Source organism: Semicossyphus pulcher, unplaced genomic scaffold, assembly GCF_022749685.1.
Source record: "Semicossyphus pulcher isolate SPU_LCO1_2020_fin unplaced genomic scaffold, fSemPul1.0.p SCAF_21, whole genome shotgun sequence".
NCBI lineage: Eukaryota > Metazoa > Chordata > Actinopteri > Labriformes > Labridae > Semicossyphus > Semicossyphus pulcher.
This window is the reverse complement of record NW_027211695.1, coordinates 21,105,856-21,118,995: the sequence shown is the minus strand read 5'-3', so window position 1 is coordinate 21,118,995 and position 13,140 is coordinate 21,105,856. Positions and strand designations below refer to the sequence as shown.

Genomic DNA, 13,140 nt, shown 5'->3' with positions numbered 1-13,140 from the left:
CAACCACAGCTGGTTCAAGAATAAAAACAGCTGCTACAACAACTACCACAGCTGTTCCAACAACAACAGCTGTTCCAACAACAAGTGCTGCAGCAACAACAACTTCAACAACAACAACAACTGCAGTACCAACTACGACAGCAGCAAAGTCAGCAGAAAATACAACAGCTGGTGAAGGAACAACTACTTTGGCAACAACCACTGCACAACCAAAAACAACCACTGTTGCAGAAACAACTACATCTGTTTCAACAACAACAGCAACTGCTGGAATAACAACCACTGAAAAGTCAACAACAACAACTGCTCCAACAACTACATCTTCTACAACAACCACTGAAACATCAACAACAGCTGCACAAACAACAACTGCTCCAACAACTACATCTGCTACAACAACAACAACAGCTGCTGGAACAACAACCACTGAAAAATCAACAACAACTGCTCCAACAACCACATCTTTGACAACAACCAGCGAAACATCAAGTACAACAGCTGCACAAACAACAACTGTTCCAACAACTACATCTGCTACAACAACAACAGCTGCTGGAATAACAACCACTGAAAAATCAACAACAACAACTGCTCCAACAACTACATCTTCTACAACAACCACCGAAAAATCAACAACAACAGCTGCACAAACAACAACTGCTCCAACAACTACATCTGCTACAGCAACAACAACAGCTGCTGGAACAACAACCACTGAAAAATCAACAACAACTGCTCCAACAACTACATCTTCTACAACAACAACCGAAACATCAAGTACAACAGCTGCACATACAACAACTGTTCCAACAACTACATCTGCTACAACAACAACGGCTGCTGGAACAACAACCACTGAAAAATCAACAACAACAACTGCTCCAACAACTACATCTTCTACAACAACCACCGAAAAATCAACAACAACAGCTGCACAAACAACAACTGCTCCAACAACTACATCTGCTACAGCAACAACAAAAGCTGCTGGAACAACAACCACTGAAAAATCAACAACAACTGCTCCAACAACTACACCTTCAACAACAACCACCGAAATATCAACAACAACAGCTGCTCCAAAAACTACATCTGCTACAACAACAGCAGCTGCTGGAACAACAACCAATGAAAAATCAACAACAACAACTGCTCCAACAACAACTGTTCCAACAACTACATCTTCTACAATAACCACCGAAACATCAACAACAACAGCTGCACAAACAACTGTTCCAACAACTACATCTGCTACAACAACAACGGCTGCTGGAACAACAACCAATGAAAAATCAACAACAACAACTGCTCCAACAACAACTGTTCCAACAACTACATCTTCTACAATAACCACCGAAACATCAACAACAACAGCTGCACAAACATCAACTGTTCCAACAACTACATCTGCTACAACAACAACGGCTGCTGGAACAACAACCACTGAAAAATCAACAACAACTGCACAAACAACTGCTCCAACAACTACATCTGCTACAGCAACAACAACAGCTGCTGGAACAACAACCACTGAAAAATCAACAACAACTGCTCCAACAACTACATCTTCTACAACAACCACCGAAAAATCAACAACAGCTGCACAAACAACAACTGTTCCAACAACTACATCTGCTACAACAACAACAGCTGCTGGAACAACAACAGCTGCTGGAACAACAACCACTGAAAAATCAACAACAACTGCTCCAACAACTACATCTTCTACAACAACCACCGAAACATCAACAACAACAGCCGCACAAACAACAACTGCTCCAACAACTACATTTGCTACAGCAACAACAACAGCTGCCGGAACAACAACCACTGAAAAATCAACAACAACTGCTCCAACAACTACATCTTCTACAACAACAACCGAAATATCAAGTACAACAGCTGCACAAACAACAACTGTTCCAACAACTACATCTGCTACAACAACAACGGCTGCTGGAACAACAACCACTGAAAAATCAACAACAACAACTGCTCCAACAACTACAACTTCTACAACAACCACCGAAAAATCAACAACAACAGCTGCACAAACAAAAACTGCTCCAACAACTACATCTGCTACAGCAACAACAACAGCTGCTGGAACAACAACCACTGAAAAATCAACAACAACTGCTCCAACAACTACATCTTCAACAACAACCACCGAAATATCAACTGCAACAGCTGCTCCAACAACTACATCTGCTACAACAACAACAGCTGCTGGAACAACAACCACTGCTGGTTCAAGAACAAAAACAGCTGCTACAACAACTACCACAGCTGTTCCAACATCAACAGCTGTTCCAACAACAAGTGCTGCAGCAACAACAACTTCAACAACAACAACAACTGCAGTACCAACTACGACAGCTGCAAAGTCAGCAGAAAATACCACAGCTGGTGAAGGAACAACTACTTTGGCAACAACCACTGCACAACCAAAAACAACCACTGTTGCAGAAACAACTACATCTGCTACAACAACAACAACAACTGCTGGAACAACAACCACTGAAAAATCAACAACAACTGCTCCAACAACTACATCTTTGACAACAACGACCGAAACATCAACAACAACAGCTGCACAAACAACAACTGTTCCAACAACTACACCTGCTACAACAACAACAGCTGCTGGAACAACAACCACTGCAAAATCAACAACAACAACTGCTCCAACAACTACATCTTCTACAACAATCACCGAAACATCAACAACAACAGCTGCACAAACAACAACTGTTCAAACAACAACAATTGCTCCAACAACCACTGAAACATCAACTACAACAGCTGCTCCAACAACTACATCTGCAACAACAACAACAGCTGCTGGAACAACAACCACTGCTCCAACAACCACAGCTGTTCCATCAACAAGTGCTGCAGCAACAACAACTTCAACAACAACAACAACTGCAGTACCTACTACAACAGCTGCAAAGTCAGCAGAAAATACAACAGTTGGTGAAGGAACAACTACTTTGGCAACAACCACTGCACAGCCAAAAACAACCACCGTTGTAGAAACAACTACATCTGCTTCAACAACAACAGTAGCTGCTGGAAAAACAACCACTGAAAAATCAACAACAACAACTGCTCCAACAATTACATCTTCTACAACAACCACCGAAAAATCAACAACAACAGCTGCACAAACAACAACTGCTCCAACAACTACATCTTCAACAACAACCGAAACATCAACAACAACAGTTGCACAAACAACAACTGCTCCAACAACTACATCTTCTACAATAACCACCGAAACATCAACAACAACAGCTGCACAAACAACAACTGTTCCAACAACTACATCTGCTACAACAACCACTGAAAAATCAACAACAACAGCTGCAAAAACAACAACTGCTCCAACAACTACATCTTCTACAACAACAACCGAAAAATCAAGTACAACAGCTGCACAAACAACAACTGTTCCAACAACTACATCAGCTACAACAACAACAGCTGCTGGAACAACAACAGCTGCTGGAACAACAACAACTGCAAAATCAACAACAACAACTGCTCCGACAACTACATCTTCTACAACAACCACCGAAAAATCAACAATAACTGCACAAACAACAACTGCTCCAACAACTACATCTGCTACAACAACAACGGCTGCTGGAACAACAACCACTGAAAAATCGACAACAACAACTGCTCCAACAACTACAACTTCTACAACAACCACCGAAAAATCAACAACAACAGCTGCACAAACAAAAACTGCTCCAACAACTACATCTGCTACAGCAACAACAACAGCTGCTGGAACAACAACCACTGAAAAATCAACAACAACTGCTCCAACAACTACATCTTCAACAACAACCACCGAAATATCAACTACAACAGCTGCTCCAAAAACTACATCTGCTACAACAACAACAGCTGCTGGAACAACAACCACTGCTCCAACAACCACAGCTGGTTCAAGAACAAAAACCGCTGCTACAACAACTACCACAGCTGTTCCAACAACAACAGCTGTTCCAACAACAAGTGCTGCAGCAACAACAACTTCAACATCAACAACAACTGCTCCAACAACTACATCTGCTACAGCAACAACAACAGCTGTTGGCACAACAACCACTCCAAAATCAACAACAACTGCTCCAACAACTACATCTTCTACAACAACCACCGAAAAATCAACAACAACTGCACAAACAACAACTGCTCCAACAACTACATCTGCTACAACAACAGCAGCTGCTGGAACAACAACCACTCAAAAATCAACAACAACTGCTCCAACAACTACATCTTCTACAACAACCACCGAAAAATCAACAACAGCTGCACAAACAACAACTGTTCCAACAACTACATCTGCTACAACAACAACAGCTGCTGGAACAACAACAGCTGCTGGAACAACAACCACTGAAAAATCAACAACAACTGCTCCAACAACTACATCTTCTACAACAACCACCGAAACATCAACAACAATAGCTGCACAAACAACAACTGTTCCAACAACTACATCTGCTACAACAACAACGGCTGCTGGAACAACAACCACTGAAAAATCAACAACAACTGCTCCAACAACTACATCTTCTACAACAACCACCGAAACATCAAGTACAACAGCTGCACAAACAACAACTGTTCCAACAACTACATCTGCTACAACAACAACGGCTGCTGGAACAACAACCACTGAAAAATCAACAACAACTGCTCCAACAACTACAACTTCTACAACAACCACCGAAAAATCAACAACAACAGCTGCACAAACAAAAACTGCTCCAACAACTACATCTGCTACAGCAACAACAACAGCTGCTGGAACAACAACCACTGAAAAATCAACAACAACAACTGCTCCAACAACTACATCTTCTACAACAACAACGGCTGCTGGAACAACAACCACTGAAAAATCAACAACAACAACTGCTCCAACGACTACATCTTTGACAACAACCACCGAAACATCAAGAAAAACAGCTGCAAAAACAACAACTGTTCCAACAACTACATCTGCTACAACAACAACAGCTGCTGGAACAACAACCACTGAAAAATCAACTACAACAGCTGCTCCAAAAACTACATCTGCTACAACAACAACAGCTGCTGGAACAACAACCACTGCTCCAACAACCACAGCTGGTTCAAGAACAAAAACCGCTGCTACAACAACTACCACAGCTGTTCCAACAACAACAGCTGTTCCAACAACAAGTGCTGCAGCAACAACAACTTCAACATCAACAACAACTGCTCCAACAACTACATCTGCTACAGCAACAACAACAGCTGTTGGTACAACAACCACTCCAAAATCAACAACAACTGCTCCAACAACTACATCTTCTACAACAACCACCGAAAAATCAACAACAACTGCACAAACAACAACTGCTCCAACAACTACATCTGCTACAACAACAGCAGCTGCTGGAACAACAACCACTCAAAAATCAACAACAACTGCTCCAACAACTACATCTTCTACAACAACCACCGAAAAATCAACAACAGCTGCACAAACAACAACTGTTCCAACAACTACATCTGCTACAACAACAACAGCTGCTGGAACAACAACAGCTGCTGGAACAACAACCACTGAAAAATCAACAACAACTGCTCCAACAACTACATCTTCTACAACAACCATCGAAACATCAACAACAACAGCTGCACAAACAACAACTGTTCCAACAACTACATCTGCTACAACAACAACGGCTGCTGGAACAACAACCACTGAAAAATCAACAACAACTGCTCCAACAACTACATCTTCTACAACAACCACCGAAACATCAACAACAACAGCTGCACAAACAACAACTGTTCCAACAACTACATCTGCTACAACAACAACGGCTGCTGGAACAACAACCACTGAAAAATCAACAACAACAACTGCTCCAACAACTACATCTTCTACAACAACCACCGAAACATCAACAACAACAGCTGCACAAACAACAACTGTTCCAACAACTACATCTGCTACAACAACAACAGCTGCTGGAACAACAACAGCTGCTGGAACAACCACCGAAAAATCAACAACAACAGCTGCACAAACAACAACTGCTCCAACAACTACATCTGCTACAGCAACAACAACAGCTGCTGGAACAACAACCACTGAAAAATCAACAACAACAACTGCTCCAACAACTACATCTTCTACAACAACAACAGCTGCTGGAACAACAACTACTGAAAAATCAACAACAACTGCTCCAACAACTACATCTGCTACAACAACAACGGCTGCTGGAACAACAACCACTGAAAAATCAACAACAACTGCTCCAACAACTACATCTTCTACAACAACCACCGAAACATCAAGTACAACAGCTGCACAAACAACAACTGTTCCAACAACTACAGCTGCAAAAACAACAACTGCTCCAACAACTACATCTTCTACAACAACAACCGAAAAATCAAGTACAACAGCTGCACAAACAACAACTGTTCCAACAACTACATCAGCTACAACAACAACAGCTGCTGGAACAACAACAGCTGCTGGAACAACAACAACTGCAAAATCAACAACAACAACTGCTCCGACAACTACATCTTCTACAACAACCACCGAAAAATCAACAATAACTGCACAAACAACAACTGCTCCAACAACTACATCTGCTACAACAACAACGGCTGCTGGAACAACAACCACTGAAAAATCGACAACAACAACTGCTCCAACAACTACAACTTCTACAACAACCACCGAAAAATCAACAACAACAGCTGCACAAACAAAAACTGCTCCAACAACTACATCTGCTACAGCAACAACAACAGCTGCTGGAACAACAACCACTGAAAAATCAACAACAACTGCTCCAACAACTACATCTTCAACAACAACCACCGAAATATCAACTACAACAGCTGCTCCAAAAACTACATCTGCTACAACAACAACAGCTGCTGGAACAACAACCACTGCTCCAACAACCACAGCTGGTTCAAGAACAAAAACCGCTGCTACAACAACTACCACAGCTGTTCCAACAACAACAGCTGTTCCAACAACAAGTGCTGCAGCAACAACAACTTCAACATCAACAACAACTGCTCCAACAACTACATCTGCTACAGCAACAACAACAGCTGTTGGCACAACAACCACTCCAAAATCAACAACAACTGCTCCAACAACTACATCTTCTACAACAACCACCGAAAAATCAACAACAACTGCACAAACAACAACTGCTCCAACAACTACATCTGCTACAACAACAGCAGCTGCTGGAACAACAACCACTCAAAAATCAACAACAACTGCTCCAACAACTACATCTTCTACAACAACCACCGAAAAATCAACAACAGCTGCACAAACAACAACTGTTCCAACAACTACATCTGCTACAACAACAACAGCTGCTGGAACAACAACAGCTGCTGGAACAACAACCACTGAAAAATCAACAACAACTGCTCCAACAACTACATCTTCTACAACAACCATCGAAACATCAACAACAACAGCTGCACAAACAACAACTGTTCCAACAACTACATCTGCTACAACAACAACGGCTGCTGGAACAACAACCACTGAAAAATCAACAACAACTGCTCCAACAACTACATCTTCTACAACAACCACCGAAACATCAACAACAACAGCTGCACAAACAACAACTGTTCCAACAACTACATCTGCTACAACAACAACGGCTGCTGGAACAACAACCACTGAAAAATCAACAACAACAACTGCTCCAACAACTACATCTTCTACAACAACCACCGAAACATCAACAACAACAGCTGCACAAACAACAACTGTTCCAACAACTACATCTGCTACAACAACAACAGCTGCTGGAACAACAACAGCTGCTGGAACAACCACCGAAAAATCAACAACAACAGCTGCACAAACAACAACTGCTCCAACAACTACATCTGCTACAGCAACAACAACAGCTGCTGGAACAACAACCACTGAAAAATCAACAACAACAACTGCTCCAACAACTACATCTTCTACAACAACAACAGCTGCTGGAACAACAACTACTGAAAAATCAACAACAACTGCTCCAACAACTACATCTGCTACAGCAACAACAACAGCTGCTGGAACAACAACAGCTGCTGGAACAACAACCACTGAAAAATCAACAACAACTGCTCCAACAACTACATCTTCTACAACAACCACCGAAACATCAACAACAATAGCTGCACAAACAACAACTGTTCCAACAACTACATCTGCTACAACAACAACGGCTGCTGGAACAACAACCACTGAAAAATCAACAACAACTGCTCCAACAACTACATCTTCTACAACAACCACCGAAACATCAAGTACAACAGCTGCACAAACAACAACTGTTCCAAGAACTACATCTGCTACAACAACAACGGCTGCTGGAACAACAACCACTGAAAAATCAACAACAACTGCTCCAACAACTACAACTTCTACAACAACCACCGAAAAATCAACAACAACAGCTGCACAAACAAAAACTGCTCCAACAACTACATCTGCTACAGCAACAACAACAGCTGCTGGAACAACAACCACTGAAAAATCAACAACAACAACTGCTCCAACAACTACATCTTCTACAACAACAACGGCTGCTGGAACAACAACCACTGAAAAATCAACAACAACAACTGCTCCAACGACTACATCTTTGACAACAACCACCGAAACATCAAGAAAAACAGCTGCAAAAACAACAACTGTTCCAACAACTACATCTGCTACAACAACAACAGCTGCTGGAACAACAACCACTGAAAAATCAACAACAACAACTGCTCCAACAACTACATCTTCTACAACAACAGCTGCTGGAACAAGAACCACTGAAAAATCAACAACAACTGCTCCAACAACTACATCTGCTACAGCAACAACAACAGCTGCTGGAACAACAACCACTGAAAAATCAACAACAACTGCTCCAACAACTACATCTTCTACAACAACCACCGTAAAATCAACAACAACTGCACAAACAACAACTGTTCCAACAACAACAATTGCTCCAACAACCACTGAAACATCAACTGCAACAGCTGCACAAACAACAACTGTTCCAACAACTACATCTGCTACAACAACCACCGAAAAATCAACAACAACAGCTGCACAAACAACAACTGCTCCAACAACTACATCTTCTACAACAACAACCGAAAAATCAAGTACAACAGCTGCACAAACAACAACTGCTCCAACAACTACATCTGCTACAGCAACAACAACAGCTGCTGGAACAACAACCACTGAAAAATCAACAACAACAACTGCTCCAACAACTACATCTTCTACAACAACCACCGAAACATCAACAACAACAGCTGCACAAACAACAACTGTTCCAACAACTACATCTGCTACAACAACAACAGCTGCTGGAACAACAACAGCTGCTGGAACAACCACCGAAAAATCAACAACAACAGCTGCACAAACAACAACTGCTCCAACAACTACATCTGCTACAGCAACAACAACAGCTGCTGGAACAACAACCACTGAAAAATCAACAACAACAACTGCTCCAACAACTACATCTTCTACAACAACAACAGCTGCTGGAACAACAACTACTGAAAAATCAACAACAACTGCTCCAACAACTACATCTGCTACAGCAACAACAACAGCTGCTGGAACAACAACAGCTGCTGGAACAACAACCACTGAAAAATCAACAACAACTGCTCCAACAACTACATCTTCTACAACAACCACCGAAACATCAACAACAATAGCTGCACAAACAACAACTGTTCCAACAACTACATCTGCTACAACAACAACGGCTGCTGGAACAACAACCACTGAAAAATCAACAACAACTGCTCCAACAACTACATCTTCTACAACAACCACCGAAACATCAAGTACAACAGCTGCACAAACAACAACTGTTCCAACAACTACATCTGCTACAACAACAACGGCTGCTGGAACAACAACCACTGAAAAATCAACAACAACTGCTCCAACAACTACAACTTCTACAACAACCACCGAAAAATCAACAACAACAGCTGCACAAACAAAAACTGCTCCAACAACTACATCTGCTACAGCAACAACAACAGCTGCTGGAACAACAACCACTGAAAAATCAACAACAACAACTGCTCCAACAACTACATCTTCTACAACAACAACGGCTGCTGGAACAACAACCACTGAAAAATCAACAACAACAACTGCTCCAACGACTACATCTTTGACAACAACCACCGAAACATCAAGAAAAACAGCTGCAGAAACAACAACTGTTCCAACAACTACATCTGCTACAACAACAACAGCTGCTGGAACAACAACCACTGAAAAATCAACAACAACTGCTCCAACAACTACATCTTCTACAACAACCACCGAAACATCAAGTACAACAGCTGCACAAACAACAACTGTTCCAAGAACTACATCTGCTACAACAACAACGGCTGCTGGAACAACAACCACTGAAAAATCAACAACAACTGCTCCAACAACTACAACTTCTACAACAACCACCGAAAAATCAACAACAACAGCTGCACAAACAAAAACTGCTCCAACAACTACATCTGCTACAGCAACAACAACAGCTGCTGGAACAACAACCACTGAAAAATCAACAACAACAACTGCTCCAACAACTACATCTTCTACAACAACAACGGCTGCTGGAACAACAACCACTGAAAAATCAACAACAACAACTGCTCCAACGACTACATCTTTGACAACAACCACCGAAACATCAAGAAAAACAGCTGCAAAAACAACAACTGTTCCAACAACTACATCTGCTACAACAACAACAGCTGCTGGAACAACAACCACTGAAAAATCAACAACAACAACTGCTCCAACAACTACATCTTCTACAACAACAGCTGCTGGAACAAGAACCACTGAAAAATCAACAACAACTGCTCCAACAACTACATCTGCTACAGCAACAACAACAGCTGCTGGAACAACAACCACTGAAAAATCAACAACAACTGCTCCAACAACTACATCTTCTACAACAACCACCGTAAAATCAACAACAACTGCACAAACAACAACTGTTCCAACAACAACAATTGCTCCAACAACCACTGAAACATCAACTGCAACAGCTGCACAAACAACAACTGTTCCAACAACTACATCTGCTACAACAACCACCGAAAAATCAACAACAACAGCTGCACAAACAACAACTGCTCCAACAACTACATCTTCTACAACAACAACCGAAAAATCAAGTACAACAGCTGCACAAACAACAACTGCTCCAACAACTACATCTGCTACAGCAACAACAACAGCTGCTGGAACAACAACCACTGAAAAATCAACAACAACAACTGCTCCAACAACTACATCTTCTACAACAACCACCGAAACATCAACAACAACAGCTGCACAAACAACAACTGTTCCAACAACTACATCTGCTACAACAACAACAGCTGCTGGAACAACAACAGCTGCTGGAACAACCACCGAAAAATCAACAACAACAGCTGCACAAACAACAACTGCTCCAACAACTACATCTGCTACAGCAACAACAACAGCTGCTGGAACAACAACCACTGAAAAATCAACAACAACAACTGCTCCAACAACTACATCTTCTACAACAACAACAGCTGCTGGAACAACAACTACTGAAAAATCAACAACAACTGCTCCAACAACTACATCTGCTACAGCAACAACAACAGCTGCTGGAACAACAACAGCTGCTGGAACAACAACCACTGAAAAATCAACAACAACTGCTCCAACAACTACATCTTCTACAACAACCACCGAAACATCAACAACAATAGCTGCACAAACAACAACTGTTCCAACAACTACATCTGCTACAACAACAACGGCTGCTGGAACAACAACCACTGAAAAATCAACAACAACTGCTCCAACAACTACATCTTCTACAACAACCACCGAAACATCAAGTACAACAGCTGCACAAACAACAACTGTTCCAACAACTACATCTGCTACAACAACAACGGCTGCTGGAACAACAACCACTGAAAAATCAACAACAACTGCTCCAACAACTACAACTTCTACAACAACCACCGAAAAATCAACAACAACAGCTGCACAAACAAAAACTGCTCCAACAACTACATCTGCTACAGCAACAACAACAGCTGCTGGAACAACAACCACTGAAAAATCAACAACAACAACTGCTCCAACAACTACATCTTCTACAACAACAACGGCTGCTGGAACAACAACCACTGAAAAATCAACAACAACAACTGCTCCAACGACTACATCTTTGACAACAACCACCGAAACATCAAGAAAAACAGCTGCAGAAACAACAACTGTTCCAACAACTACATCTGCTACAACAACAACAGCTGCTGGAACAACAACCACTGAAAAATCAACAACAACAACTGCTCCAACAACTACATCTTCTACAACAACAGCTGCTGGAACAAGAACCACTGAAAAATCAACAACAACTGCTCCAACAACTACATCTGCTACAGCAACAACAACAGCTGCTGGAACAACAACCACTGAAAAATCAACAACAACTGCTCCAACAACTACATCTTCTACAACAACCACCGTAAAATCAACAACAACTGCACAAACAACAACTGTTCCAACAACAACAATTGCTCCAACAACCACTGAAACATCAACTGCAACAGCTGCACAAACAACAACTGTTCCAACAACTACATCTGCTACAACAACCACCGAAAAATCAACAACAACAGCTGCACAAACAACAACTGCTCCAACAACTACATCTTCTACAACAACAACCGAAAAATCAAGTACAACAGCTGCACAAACAACAACTGTTCCAACAACTACATCTGCTACAACAACAACAGCTGCTGGAACAACAACAGCTGCTGGAACAACCACCAAAAAATCAACAACAACAGCTGCACAAACAACAACTGCTCCAACGACTACATCTTTGACAACAACCACCGAAACATCAAGAAAAACAGCTGCAAAAACAACAACTGTTCCAACAACTACATCTGCTACAACAACAACAGCTGCTGGAACAACAACCACTGAAAAATCAACAACAACAACTGCTCCAACAACTACATCTTCTACAA

At 41.6% G+C, this 13,140-nt stretch overlaps 5 protein-coding genes across 5 annotated transcripts; all 5 read left to right on the top strand.

Moving 5' to 3' along the window:
- Positions 1-905: 905 nt before the first annotated feature.
- On the top strand, positions 906-1,781 carry LOC138600598 (uncharacterized; the record flags this gene model as incomplete). The annotated part of the gene is made up of 1 exon (XM_069672057.1): positions 906-1,781. A coding segment is annotated over one exon (876 nt), but the record flags the coding sequence as incomplete, so codon positions are not given.
- Positions 1,782-4,103: 2,322 nt separating this feature from the next.
- LOC138600593 (uncharacterized) lies at positions 4,104-5,078 on the top strand (the record flags this gene model as incomplete). Its single annotated transcript, XM_069672052.1, has 1 exon — positions 4,104-5,078. A coding segment is annotated over one exon (975 nt), but the record flags the coding sequence as incomplete, so codon positions are not given.
- A 240-nt stretch (positions 5,079-5,318) lies between these two features.
- On the top strand, positions 5,319-5,933 carry LOC138600465 (integumentary mucin A.1-like; the record flags this gene model as incomplete). Its single annotated transcript, XM_069671883.1, has 1 exon — positions 5,319-5,933. A coding segment is annotated over one exon (615 nt), but the record flags the coding sequence as incomplete, so codon positions are not given.
- Positions 5,934-9,233: 3,300 nt separating this feature from the next.
- On the top strand, positions 9,234-10,067 carry LOC138600602 (uncharacterized; the record flags this gene model as incomplete). Its single annotated transcript, XM_069672060.1, has 1 exon — positions 9,234-10,067. A coding segment is annotated over one exon (834 nt), but the record flags the coding sequence as incomplete, so codon positions are not given.
- Positions 10,068-10,310: 243 nt separating this feature from the next.
- LOC138600580 (mucin-22-like) lies at positions 10,311-12,296 on the top strand (the record flags this gene model as incomplete). Its single annotated transcript, XM_069672038.1, has 1 exon — positions 10,311-12,296. A coding segment is annotated over one exon (1,986 nt), but the record flags the coding sequence as incomplete, so codon positions are not given.
- Between the last annotated feature and the right edge of the window lie 844 nt (positions 12,297-13,140).